The sequence below is a fragment of the Erpetoichthys calabaricus genome, chromosome 9 (assembly GCF_900747795.2).
Source record: "Erpetoichthys calabaricus chromosome 9, fErpCal1.3, whole genome shotgun sequence".
In the NCBI taxonomy this organism is placed as follows: Eukaryota; Metazoa; Chordata; class Cladistia; order Polypteriformes; family Polypteridae; genus Erpetoichthys; species Erpetoichthys calabaricus.
Window position 1 is genome coordinate 62,849,575 of NC_041402.2, and position 15,048 is coordinate 62,864,622.

Genomic DNA, 15,048 nt, shown 5'->3' on the forward strand with positions numbered 1-15,048 from the left:
ATAATTCAACCCCTGTAGCCCTAGAATCAGTCTAGTTCAAGAGTTCCCAAAGTGGTCGATATCGACCCCCTGGGGTCGATTTGAACTTTCTAGGGGTCGATAGTTTCAATAAAAAAATTTGGGGGGTCGATGACAGAAAAAATAGACCCTCTTACTACTGCTTATGTGTTTGTTACTTCAAAATATCTATGATTCTAATAGGTACCTAATTAAGAAGTAAAATAATTTAAAAAAACACTTTTTTGATAAAAACACATTACATACCAAACTTGCGAGCGAAAAGGTAAAATGTTTAATTAAAAGAGTCGCACGTAAGAATGCATGAAAATACATTTAGCACAAACATGTCTGAGCATTGTCTTATCGAATGTATCAAAGCAAGTGCGGACATGAAAAAACGTTGCAAGTCACTTCATTTTTATATTTAATATAGTGATTTCAATACAGTATTTGTACTTATTTTGAATTTACATATTTATTTCATAAATGTCAAAAATGTAAAAAAACTCTGCTCATATTTTTTTGCTTTAATTTTCGTTAGTGCAGGTTTCAATATTAAATGTTGCACACGATAATGCCATATTCATTAGTCCTTTTATCTTTTTCAATCATTAATTATAAGTGATTAAAATGAAAAGTTTGATATCTAGTGAAATATTTAATATTGAGTACTATACAAATTTATTAATTTGAGTAAGTAAAGTAAATGACTAGGGGGTCGACGGTTTTAAAAGTTTTTGGTAAAGGGGTCTGCGGCTGAAAAAAGTTTGGGAACTCTTGGTCTAGTTGCTCTTCTCTGGACCTTTTCTAGTGCTGCTATATCCTTTTTGTATCCTGGAGACCAAAACTGCACACAGTACTCAAGATGAGGCCTCACCAGTGCATTATAAAGGTTGAGCATAACCTGCTTGGACTTGTACTCCACACATCGTGCTATATAACCTAACATTCTCTTAGCCTTCTTAATGACTTCTGAACACTGTCGGGAAGTCGATAGCTTAGAGTCCACTATGACTCCTAAATCCTTCTCATAAGGTGTACTCTCGATTTTTCGACCGCCCATTGTGTATTCAAACCTAACATTTTTACTTTGCATGTGTAATACTTTACATTTACTGACATTAAATTTCATCTGCCACAAATCTGCCCAAGCCTGTATGCTATCCAAGTCCCTCTAAAATGATATAACGGATTCCAAATTATCTGCTAATTCACCTATCTTGGTATCATCTGCAAACCTAACCAGCTTGTTACTTCTATTCCTATCTAAATCATTTATATATATTAAAAATATCAGCGGCTCTAGCACTGACCCCTGTGGAACACCAATCTTAACATTGGCCACTTCTGATGAGGTTCCTCGCATCATCACCCTCTGCTTCTTGTGTCTGAGCCAATTCTGCACCCATCTAAAAACATCACCGTGAACTCCCACTTCTTTTAATTTGATGCCCAACCTCTCATGTGGAACCTTATCAAATGCTTTATGAAAGTCCAGATAAATAATATCATAAGTTGTAAGACCACTGTTTTTCATCAGTAGCTATCAATTGAGTGTATTCTCTCTCACCAAAAATAATCCCAGTCCCAGGTATACCATAATTTTCATGAAGGTGTCAGGATATGACAGAAGGTACGTAAACCTCTGTCACCCAAAGTGAAACAAGTGATACAGGATACAAAAAGAAACTACTTTCAATAATGGTTCCAGTCTCTGCCAAAATGAAGATTGAAATCTCTTCTTGTGCTTTTCTGTAGGCATTCTCCTTTTCTTCTCACAATCCCACGTTTTGCAGATTAGACTCATCAGTGACTCCATGTTGGCCTGAAATGAGTGTATGTACAGTATGTGTTAATGTGCCCTGGCTTGTATACTGCTGCCCCATTTGCAATTAGTTTGTCCCTAGCACCAGAGCACAGGCTCTGTCTTGTACCAGCACTGAATTTAAAACATGCAGATTCTAAAATGCACGCAGACAAAGTTACCAGACTCTCAGTTCATTCATTCATTCATTTTTTTGAACATTAATACAGACATCATTTTATAATGTTAGGATTTTACAGGTGTTTGTTCATGGTACTAATTATTTCTTATGATCAAATTATATATTTTCTGTGTAAACCTCTTTGACTGCATATACATTTACACCTTCAGTTGTAAACAGTAAAATCATTATTGAGCTCAAAGAAAATTCACATCAGGGCCTTTTGAAACAAACAGCCCAGCACAGCTGAAAGCATATAAAAGAGTCTTCTCAGTCAGCAACTCTGGACCAGTTCAGGATTTCTGTCAATAGAGCTGGTCACAATGTGCTCAAAATAAAGGAGACACTGGAACACAAACACATGAACATATTGGCATCTGAGCATGGGGTCTCACACTTCTATTAAGTTAGTGTTGCCACTGTTGATTGTTTAAAGTTGCAAAATTTTAAAATGTTATTCAAATTTATGTAATGTTTTACAGACCTTTCTAAGACCACATGTGACTTCTGTTTCATTCTTCTTCATGTGCACATCGATTTTATTTATTTATTTATTTATTTGTTTATTTATTTTGTCTCAGCTGAAAATGAGTGCTTTGTTCAGAAGAAACCTGCATAGGAACATCCAACAAGAAGACAGCGACATGTCCACTGATGATGAGCCACTTTTCCAATCAGCTACAAATGAAGACAATCAAATAAATGTAAGTGAAAGTCTTTTTTTTAATTGGTCTTCTCTGAATTTCCAGAGATCATGGGAACATTTCTCAAAACTTCTCATTTTGTCATAATAATTTCCATTTTGGATACGATCAGTGGCGTAGGAAGGCGGGTGTGGTGGGTGCGGCCTGCACTGGGTACCAGCTCTGAGGGGGTGACAAAAAATTGCCAGTTTTGTATTAATGTGCCTTTTTGTTACATAAAATAACATGTCAAATAATTTACATGGGCTTTAACAATCCTAATTGCAGCAAATTGAGGGTGAACGATGTGATGCTGTAATGATTTAGTATTATTGTGTGGTGCGTGGGGGGAGGGGATGTTCTGTCTCGTTTCTTTTGAACTGTGCTGGTGCTCAAGTAAACAAACAACCGGTCCTGTGACTCATTGTCTCATCCCTGCCACAAATATATCATCACCCCAAGTCGTTCTGTGCAATAAGATGATATTTTTAACCCGAACATCATAATAATATAGTCGCCGCGAAACGTTTTAGACAGTGGGGTGGGTAGGTATTGTCCGCTCTAGAACCGACCATAAAGTAAACAAGTTTACTTTAGGATTGTTCTATGAGCGAACGGACAATATCTCCCTCCCCATCCCACTATCTTAAGGCCCCTATATATACAAGCCGGGACACACGACAAAATCATGTGTCACAATTCTGGTTAATTGCCGATTTGGCGTAATTTTTGGCGACAAATCAGAGGCCAAGAAGGGGCAGTATTGGGAAATTATCATTGGCGTTCTCCTGATCTGTTCTGTTGCATCATGTGAGAGGAGTTTTTCGAAACTCAAACTAATTAAGAATTATCTCAGATCCAATATGAACCAAACACGACTCTCTAGCTTAGCCATTTTGTCAAATGAAAATAGTGTAGCTGAAGGTATCGATTTTGATGACGCAATTTCAAAATTTGCAGAACAAAAAGTTAGAAAGAAGAGATTCTAAGTATCATGTTAAAGTACAGTTTGTTGGACTAGAGCCTAGAGAACAAAACTTGTAAACAATTGAGTTTTTATTAAATTGTATTATAATAATAATAAAGTTATGCACTAGGTACTATCACTATGAAAAAAGATTTCTTACATTGTACATTAAACTGGCTTATTAATAAAAAGGCATTTTACTTTTTTTTTATTCATAAAAAATCGTTTACAAAATAAATAACATTATGCCCTCTTTACTTAACCAATTGAATAAAAAACTACTTTCTCAATAAATTTCATTTTGTATTTTGGTGGACATGGGGGTGACAAGTTTAAACTTCGTACCGGGTACCACCAGACCTTGCTATGCCACGGGATACGATTACTATTTTAAGCAAGTGATGTATAGGTTCATATGAACATGTTGTGATATTCTCAACAAATAATGTACCTGAATACCTGAGAAGTGATGAAAAGTGTATATTATATTATGTATAAGAGTGACCAAAAAGCATTTTATTTGATAGGGAGAAATAGCAAATCATAAGAAATTAGCACTAGTTATTATAAAAGTCTCCTCATTTATGCCTAGTTAATTCAAGAGTTATTCTTCCTTCATTCAATAAAAATAAATCAATTATGAATTTACATTATTTTACTAATTGTAAATGCTTCTGAATGATTTTCCATGTCATATTTATATGCAACTACTAAGTCATATGTCCCCATGAATTCATAATGAAAGATTGCTGGTACAGCAATATAAATCAAGGCAGAATGTGCATTAATTCAGGATGGGTTATTTCATTAATATATATGTGTGATTAATTTGTGTGAGTTATTGGAATACTTTGCTGGGATATATAAATAAACTCAATTTAACAAAAATGTTGTTAGATATTTAAATGTTGGGTGTAAATCTTAATTTACATTCTCTAGCAATGAATAACTGAGTTTTTTTAGCCATGAATGAGTAATTACTTGCTGGATCTGCTGAAATGTTGGTTATGTTAGTAGGACAGCAGGCTGCACCATTTAATAATATTAAAAATATGGTTTGGTAGTTCATTTCTTATTTCTGCAATTTTAAATGAAGTGACAGCAACAGTGTAAGTAATAATTGCAAGCAATCAATATTGGTAGGGGAGCAAAAGTAAAATTTATGACTAATGCAAGAAAAAAAACTACTTTGCATTAATTTCAAGTCTGTGACATTTGGCTTTTCTGCAAGCAAGAGACTGTTTATTCTTCTAGTGCATTCAATGAAATATATCCCAGTGAAAAAGGCAAACTGAAGAAAAACAAAAAAGTGTTAATAAAGAAGAGTTATATAGGTCTCTTACCTCTTGTTAAAACAGAAATGTATACCTTCATGAGGAAAAAAGTGATTTTCCTTTGATAACACTTTGAGCCACTTCTCACTAATGTTTACATTTGCCAGCATTTCCGAGTCATTGACTTATAGTGAGTTATTTAAAAGTCTTATATACAATGTTCTGAAAGCATCTCCTCTTCTCTTGATTTAGACAGCCTATGTTCTGCATTACTGCTTGAAAAAAGTAATTAACGTTATTGTCTTTTTTCACCTGGCACAGCTTTCATCAACATCATCAATTCCAATCAGGCCAGGACCAATATTTGACCTGCCTAGACACTTGTCTGAAAAAGATATGAAGCTCCTCATGTTTAACTACCAGAGAAGTGAATTGTTTTCCAGTAAAAATACCAACACAGTTAATTATGTTATTGACATCCATCATTTTTTGTAACAAAATAGTGGACTCTTTCCTTTACTGTTAAGATCACTAAGCTGACTTTTTTTTTTTTTAAAATTTTAATCAGCGTTGCTCTCAGATAGAGATAAATCAACCTCAAAAACACTAGCTTCAGCCTTTGAAGATTCCATAATTGAAACACTTAGCGCACAGACAGAGGATACTCAAAATGTTGTCAGGCTGAGAAAGCCACTGATGGGATAATATGGCTATTATTTCTCAGTGCATCTTGAGAGTACAGTTCTCAATTGCTTCTCCTTTGGATATTTTCAATGTTCCAGCATCTATTATACCAAGGGGATTGTATTAGATAAAATGCACCACTCAGGTCATTTCTTTCTGATATTTTTTCCTCATCAGAGTTCTGAATTAGGATATTATGAATGAGATACTCATTCCACCCTTCCATTCATGCATCTGTCTTTTTCTTTAACTGTTTTTTTGGACATTTCTGTAAGAAAAACAAAGGAAGGGTGTACATCGTTACAAGCAAGTGAGGGTAATGTGAACTGGCAATACTCATTAATTTGTTCAGTTAAGCAATTAAAATGCTTTTTAGAAATATGGCATGTATGGCTCGAATACATATAAAAGCGCATTTACTGAGTTCTGCCATTATGTTGGTTCTATTTAGAGGAACAACAGCATTTATTTATATAGCACATTTTCACATGTAGCTCAAAGTGCTTTACAGGATGAAGAAAGAGAAAAAAGAGAAAATATAAAATTAGGCAATACTAATTAACATAGAATAAAAGTAAGGTCCGATGGCCAGGGAGGACAGAAAAAACTAAAATAAAAACTCCAGACGGCTGAAGAAAATAAAAAACAAACAAAATCTGCAGGGGTTCCAGGCCACGAGACCGCCCAGGCCTCTCTAGGCATTTTACCTAATAAAAATGATCTTAATCAGTCCTCATGGTTTCAGGCTTCACATAGAAGAACTTGATGATGACGGTCATGTGGACCTCTGGCCTTTAATCCATCAATGTAGGGACAGCACGGTGCTTAGATCGGGTGGTGGTGGTGCAGATAGCCACCGCAAAAAAAACCGGAAAAAAAACAGCAGAGAAAGTGGGTTTTAGTATGGAATGCTTGCATAGTGGCATAGTGGCAGTTAGAATTTCTGACTCACAGCTGCAAGGATTTGGGATTTGAATAACAGCCTTGTCACTGTCTTCTGAAGTTTGCTTATTCTCTTTGTTTGCATGAGTTTCCCCTTGATGTTCTGATTTCCCCCTACAAGTTATGGCGCAGTGGGTAGCACTGCTGCCTCGCAGTTGGGAGACCTGGGGACCTGGGTTTGCTTCCCAGGTCCTCCCTGCGTGGAGTTTGCATGTTCTCCCCGTGTCTGCGTGGGTTTCCTCCGGACGCTCCGGTTTCCTCCCACAGTCCAAAGACATGCTGGTTAGGTGGCTTGGCGATTCTAAATTGGCCCTAGTGTGTGCTTGGTGTGTGGGTGTGTTTGTGTGTGTCCTGCGGTGGGTTGGCACCCTGCCCGGGATTGGTTCCTGCCTTGTGCCCTGTGTTGGCTAGGATTGGCTCCAGCAGACCCCCGTGACCCTGTGTTCGGATTCAGCGGGTTGGAAAATGGATGGAAGGAAGTTATGCTGAATTGTAAGTCGGGCTGAGAGTATGTGGCAATGTGGTGTAGTGCTTAAGCCCAAGGTTAAGACTTTCAAATCCCACCACTGACACTGTGTTAACCACAGACAAGTCACTTCACCTGCCTGTGCTCAATCTGGAAAACAAATATAAGTTACTGTAAGTCACCTTGGAAATATGTGTCAGCAAATAAGAATATAAGCATGTATGTGAGAGTGCAAGCATCCTATCTACAGTTGACACATTTCTGCAGGGAACCTTTAGTAGAAGGAGCAGGTTAAGAAAAGAGTTGAATAGGTATTTTGATGAGCCACCCCTCTCACACTTAAACACGCAACTCTTGATAACCACAAGGTGATGTATTTGTGTAAAATGCTTCATCACTCAGTCTGGTGATAGATGGGCCTGTACATACAGTATATCTATCCTATATTCAGGCTTCACTAAAGAGAATAAGCACAAAATACATCTAAATTAAATCTCCCGACAGTCAATATAATGTAAATAATAATAAAATGTAAGGTTCTCTTATTTAAAAATGAGACTATTGTCATGGGCTATAGGTGAGCATCACTGTTTTTATTATTTTTGGCCTGTCCCCAGGCACTAATCTACACATGATGGATGAAATAACTGACTGCATTTTAAAGCAGCTAAAGTTATTTTCATCTCCATTGACTTCTGGCCTGTTAAATCTTTTGCCTGATGTAAGTGACGCTCTGTCAGGTGAGTGAGGCGATTTTTGAAGGCTTGTTCCTTCATCCCTGGGGTCCTACTTGGCTAATTCATGCTGCTACCCACTTTTTAAGTCTAAAGTCTTTGGAAGGTACTTATTAAATAATAAATAGTAACAGCATGATTTATAATGTTCTGCAAAGCAGGGCACATGTATTAGTCAAGGTTCTGTGGAGCCCTGCAGTTTAACATCACTTATGCACATGTTTAACTGGATAATTTGTTTACCAAATGGGCATCTCATTATCATTTATGCAGACTAATGCACTGTCTATCATTAGCAATGTTTTCAGCAATTTCAATGCAACATAACACAAGCATATGATTGACAGTAAATAAAAAGCCGCCATCAGGGTGTGAATTATGTTTTAACATTTAGGGGAACTCATGCCAGACCATTGTGAGCGTGAGGTAGGGTAGGGCTGGCTGTTAAGTGTGTAAGAAAAGAAAAGTAAGCCATAATATTAATTAACTAATGAATGTCTTCATCTTGCAAGGGAGCAGTTGTATATCTCCACATAGACTGATCATGATTGTGAAACGCATAAGTTACTTTATAGCAAATGATACACCACAGTTATGTCGCTAGGCTTCTCATCAGAGAAAAATAAGATAGATAAATGCTAACAGTGGGAATTATTTAAGCCTTATCGATTAAAATTGTTCTTGTTTTTTTACAGTCCTAGCACCTTTGTTACAATTTACAAAGCTGAATGAAAATTCACAGAATTACATTATTAAAGGGGAATTTGTATTTAATTTCAACAGTAGGGTGTGAAGATAAACATTAGGGCAGATCGGAAAGAACCTGACATTTCTTTAAGTAAATTATTGCCTTAACTTCAAGTTTGTTCATTTGGAGAATACTACTTTCCTGATGTGCTATTAACATCACCATATAGTTTACTCAGTTTTGGTTATTTTGCAAAGCAAAAATTAGCAAACAAGGCTCCAATTTTTTTAAATTGGCATTGTGTTCGGATTCAGTGGGTTAGAAAATGGATGGATGGATGGATTGTTTAAAAAAATACAAAAAAAACCCCCACGAGTGTCATAGGTGGCTTCTGGGTTTCTTTGCTTTTTACCTGAAAATTACTGGTAGGGATTTCACTCGTTTGGCTTGACAGCCAGTATACACATAACCAATTGAAGTCTTACACCCAGGTGAAATATGTGATGAATAATACTTAGTTTGTTTTATAACTACTTTTACATTAAAAGTTTATACAAAAGGAACATTTTTAAAATTGACTATATAAATGCCAATAGATGCCACCCCTGAAACCTTAAACAAAAGTCCTTTTCAGGGAGCTCAAACCTATTTTAACACTAGAAATGCCACACATTTTTTTCATACTATAACTTCTAAGGCTACAGGAAATTGTATATGGATCCTTTTGCTGTCACAAAAAGCCCATCAGGGTTCTGTGCCAGAAAGCAGGATTAATAAGAAATCTGGTTAAAGTAAGTCAGGATTCACAGATATCAGGCTAATTCCATTCAAGAAAACCTTGATTTTCCAAACCTGAGTTTTTGAAACAGATTACGCCAGAATTACATGATCCTTAAAGCCAAAGATGTGGAAAATTTTGATAATTATGCTATTTTGGAACAGGATCAGGATTTGCCTGTTCTACAAAGAAAGATCTGAAGAAATACAGATCAGTTACTGGAGCAACCAATGCTCTGAAACTAACCTAAACTAACAATATCTGAAATGGTACATTGTTGACCCAGCAATCTGTAAAGTGAAGAGTACAGCACTGAAGGACAGTTCTCTCGCAGTGCTTTCACAGACACAGCAGATCCAAAAATATATGCAAATACTGGAATAAACAATTAACATTCTTTGCTTTCATATGTACCTGCCATTAAACCGTGTGTGTGATTCAATGTGTGCAATTGTGTATGTATGTAATTCAATATGTGCAATTGTATGTATGCGATTCAATATGTGAGACAGCATCTAGCTATACTCAAAACAGTATCACATTGTATTGGTTCTTCATTTTCACAAAGAAAATCCTCTATTTATGCTTGATTTTGCATACATTGATGGGCCTTCTGTGTCTGTGAAAGCACTGAGTGAGTTTCATTCCAGCATTGTGCCATCTCACATGTTCTCCCTTTCTCACATTAAATCAATGCTGGCTGTGTACTCAATATTTTCCTAGTTGTGTGGAAAGTATTGCAATGCCATTTCAAGTGTGTTTATAGTCATTTTTACCTATCTGAAATAACTGGCATGCCAACAGTTTTAAGATTTGTCTATGTTTTCATTACATGTTGTGAAATAATGTTAGTGATTGTAACTGTGACAAAGAGACCGAGGTTCACATTTGGGAAACAATTTTCAGTAATGTAAATAACATTGGCAGGATATAATTTTTCAAAGTGAAAAGGATATAAAAATGTAGTTAAGTGCGACCCAGAGGTGATGAGTAACGAATCATACCTGAGTACCAACCCTTCGGTCATTTTACTTCTGCTCGTAATAAGGGTTCTTCCTTGTGAAAAAAAAAATCCAATAATAAATAAAAACATCACAATGTGGCCATTTACAGTGCAGCAATTTAGGAAGAGCCAAGGAAGGACAAGAGCATGACGTGGCACTTCTAGTGTTAAGGGGTGAGTCTCCCAGTTCCCCTGTTGTTTATTATACAATAAAATATTGAAAACACATCCCTTACTAAAACATTATTTAGAGAAAAAAGAAACATGCCTCTACCATATATATTTTGATTATTGAATTTTATTTTTATTTTATTTTTTTAGTTTTTATTTTAAATTCATTTTGTGCTAATATTTAGGAACTTACACTTAGCATATAGTTTATACTGAACATATGTGTAAATGTTCCATTTCTATACTCCGTGAAAGGCGCTATTAAAGAACAAATGCAACTGTATCGAATCCATCCATTTATTTTCTCAAGTCTGTTGCAGTGTTCTTGAGGGTAATGGTATGACAAAGCCTACACCAGCAGCAGGAGAACTGTAACAGTTATACACTGTGACCATTGTGATTCAAATGTAAACATTGATAGATCAGCAGGAAAACATCAATATTAACTTCTCAGGGAAATGTTCAAAAACATTGACATAGGCCTACTCTATATTTAATTTTTTTTGTTGTTGCTCTCTATTTTTAGTCAAATATCTGACAAATCCAACTGGCATCCTTATCAGCTTGACATGTGACACTGTCAAAATGACAGTGTGATGGCCATGAATGAACAGTGTAAATGACAAGTATTAGGAACAGTGTGTCCTATAACATTTCTCCCCTAATGAACAGACCTCTTCTGCGAGTTTTATAAAAGGCAGTTGGGTATTCTTCCAAGTATAACACAGGTTTCCATCAGCTGATTTCAGTGCAGCTGTTGGAAAATATGCTTTCCTGTCATCTCATGAACTCTGCCATCTTTGACAAATGCTTCCTGCTAAGCATACGCAGATCTATCACCCTCACCTGTGTCTGCCAAAGCTTGTATAATTTAGTAAGCTTAAAAACAAACCAAGTCACTCCTTTCCAGTATCTCGTAACATAATTCCCAAGTACACTTATTAAAATTAATCTAGTTTTAAGCAAAATGTAACTCTTACAGGTATTGGTAGAACATGTTTACTTGAACATTTGTGGAATTTTCAGTCAGCAGGCATTAAGGGTTAATATGTCTGTTTATAGTGGCTGGTATTAAATCTGAAGCTAAACACTTATGAATATATAAATACAAACACATTTTCAGCCATGCTAGCTGACCTTAGCTGCACTTGTTATTATCAGCAGGAAGGTTTAGTGCAAAGGTTTATATTATCCACTTTTGTAATCAAGTCTAAGCTGTTATAATAGAGTTTCTTTAAAAATCCAGACTTTAGATATGAGCATGCAGCACCATCTGAGGCACTCTGTGTCTGCAGTTGCTTTGAATTATGAATAATACAAAATGAATCTTGAATATCCCTGTATAATGAAACACTCTGAACTGAACATACTGATAAAATGTTAAAATCACAATTATTAGTTGCATGCATTTTTGAGAATGAAAATATGTTACATACTTCCTTCCTTTACGTACAGTTACATATGGAGAAGATCAAGAGTTGAATATTTGCCTAGGATTTATTTTTAACATTTGAGATATTAAACTGAACTCTATACCTTTTAAAGCACAGTGTTGTATTACTGTCTGCTGGTATAATGACAGCTCATTTTACAGCAAAAACATTCACACTCATTTCTAACACTTTTATATTATAGTTATTATCATTTCGTAACTTCTAAAGAAGAATGTATTTTTAAAAATGTCACTTTTTTTGCTTTAAGTGAAGCTCACAAAAGCGTATCGCAGTCAGAGTTCAAGGAATGGTTTAAATCTAATTTTTGGATACATATTAATTTAAGTCTTTGTTGCAATCTATAATCATTGCAAGAATGAGTGAAAGAACAGGAGTGATATTGAAAAGTTACGGAATCTATTTCTGGTAATAAGGAGTAGCACCAAGCAATGTATTAAGAAGGTGTTAAGAGTTTGCTTGGAATAACAGAATTTAAGGTCTTATAGGAGAGCTGATTATTATCTTTAAGGTGCTACTCTAATAATACAGGATTTAGAACACCATGAAAGCATTTTACTTCTGAACTCTGCACAATGAACACATAATTATGTGTGAAAATAACAACTCTTCCTTCAGAATTATACAAGGGGGCTCCGCCCCCTGCTCGCTTCGCTCGCCTACCCCCGGCGTTTTGAACCCATGCCCGCTGGGCAGCCGTAGTTTCAGACGCACGTTGTAGGAGCTTGCGTTGTTTTGAACCCGTGCTTGCCCTGCTTCTGTGGTTTGAGACGCGCGTTATAGGCGTATATCCGTCAGTCAAGCTCGTTCGGTTTGAACCCGTGCCTGCTTTGCCTCCGCAGTTTCAGACGGTGGGTCGCGTTCGGCGTTTTGTACGATTCCAAGCAGCACATTATTCCTAACTTCACTCCGCAGTAGTGCCACGCACAATATGGCGGTGACGCCTGCGCCTTCACTACGCAGTAGTGCCACTCACAATATGGCGGCAACGCCTGCGCCTTCTGTATTATGTCGGGTTTTACCATGCTGTGTAGGCGCCTTTGCCTTTCGTACTTTCCCACGCCTTCCGACGTGCGATGTAGGCGCCTGCACCTTCCAGGTCTGCCTCCGCTGTGTGGTGTGGACGTTTAACTGTCATTTTTCTGCTTTTATATTCTGTATTTCGCTGTGCATGTGTTTCGTGCCTAGGTTTTTTTGAAGCTGTTGCATTCCAGTTTTCATCATCTGTAACCTGCTCTCCATGTGTTTGGCCCCGTTCTTTAACCTCTTTATGATGTTTTACTTTGTTTCCTACTCTGTCTTTTATTTCTGACCTCGCTTTATCCTGCTTGCGGCATGTCAGACGGTTCGTAGTCTCTCCCATTTCGCTCTGGGGTGGGGGGGGGCTTTGTGTGGCGCCTGCACACGTTCGTAATCTCTCCCGTTTCACTCTGGGGAGGGGGGCTTTGTGTGGCGCCTGCGCACTATGTCTCCTGCGTCCATGAGCAGGTCCCTGCGTCCATATCCGGTTTACCATTCTCGGTTAGTAATATGGATAAATATTTTGAATGATGCTTTTATGACTTTTTTTTGGACAACCATTTCAGCTGATCGATTTATCTTTGCTGCTTAGGGGCTGACAGAGATCATTTGAGATTTTACAATGACGTTGGGCATTACTTTGTGATAACTGTAATTGTGGCATGTTTTTATACCTGTTACTATATGCAAAATTATATACTGTATATACTAGGGGGTTACCCCCAGCTTTCTTCGCTCGCCAACCCCCCTGGCCTGCGCTACGCACCAGCCACTTCACGTCTCTGCCGCTCGTATTGTGAATAGGGGGCTGAACGCACTCCAAGGAGACGCGGTCGCTCCTCTGAAACCCCCTCTTAAATGGAGATACAATGGGAAACAAATAGTTTTTTTTTTTACCTCCTCTTTGCTCGATCAGTTGCTGGCTTGCTGCTGTTGCCGTGCTGCATGATCTGCTTCTCTCGTGGCGCTTTGAACATTTAAAAGCCTGTACAGTAGCTGTCTTTGTCATCTACTCTTTGTTTTTTATTTCTGGCCCCAGGTGTGGTTAAATGTCTTGGCACAAAGAATCGTCTTGCGGGACGTGAGTTCTTGATATTTTAGCTTATAATTTTAAAACGGAATAAGAATCTGAAAATCTAACAACATCACATTAAAGTTCGATAAATTCTGAAAAGAATGATTCCAAACATATATATGTAGGTTTTAAAATAAGCCCAATTTAAAGTGTGACAAAAAATGTGACATAAAAACATCACAGAAAATCATTGCACTTTTAGGTTTAGGATTTTATATAGAGAGAGAGTATATATATACAGTGCATCCGGAAAGTATTCACAGCGCATCACTTTTTCCACTGTGAAATAGTGCGGCCCGGACACAAACAGGCAGACACATTTACAGCCATCACCACACGTTTATTTACACTATTATATTTATAAGTCAATAAGTGCACCGCCACACACAAACCCCCACAGTCTCCCAAAGTCCAGGCTTCACTTAGCCACCTCTCTTTCTCTTTTCTCACTCTTCACTCTTTGTCTCTCACACTCCAGGCCTCTCCTCACCACCTCCTCACCAGACTCCAGCCTTGATTGAAGGGAGGCGGCCCCTTAAATAGGCAGGCGGCTGATGACCACACCCGGCCACCTGCCACAATACTCCCCCGCAAGCTGAGGCCCCACAGGGCCAGCGGCCCGTCCCGCGAGGACAGATTTTCCTCGGCGGCAGGTCGATACATCCCAGCCTAGGGCCCAGACCTACAGAATAAAAAGAAAAACTAGGGGCGGAGACGTTGCCCTGATGCAGCGCCTCGGCGCGCTTCCTCCATGCTTAAGCCAACGCTCTCCGCTCCGTCCGGCACCCTGATTCTCTCTTTCTCGGCCTCCCCATCCGAAATTTCCGAGGTCCCCGCCACAGGACCGCCAACTAGAGCACACTCATGTTTCACCTCCCAGTCTGCGGGTTTTCCCTCTGCCTCGGCAGAGGGCGGCCTTTCATGAGACGTGTACACCCAGCAACACGTCCTCCCATATCAGAGGAGTCAGCTTTCTTCCTCCGACTCCTCCTCTTACTTTGGGATGTCGCGATGGTTTGGGTCTGCCTATAGGAAAAGGACAGACCCTGCCCCGCCGACGTCCACAGCTTTACGGGGGCGGTCCTACTCACCGTCCCCGCTGTGCTCCTCCGGTCAGAAGTTCCAAC

The 15,048-nt window shown here is 38.1% G+C and overlaps 1 protein-coding gene across 1 annotated transcript in view; it reads left to right on the forward strand.

Moving 5' to 3' along the window:
• The first annotated feature begins 2,573 nt into the window (after window positions 1–2,573).
• Window positions 2,574–15,048, forward strand: part of LOC127529209 (uncharacterized) — a 185,818-nt gene continuing 173,343 nt past the window's right edge. Inside the window, exon 1 of the mRNA XM_051932207.1 lies at window positions 2,574–2,689. Coding sequence (XP_051788167.1) covers window positions 2,630–2,689 — 60 coding nt within the window. The 5' untranslated portion in view covers window positions 2,574–2,629. The remainder of the gene's footprint in view (window positions 2,690–15,048) is intronic.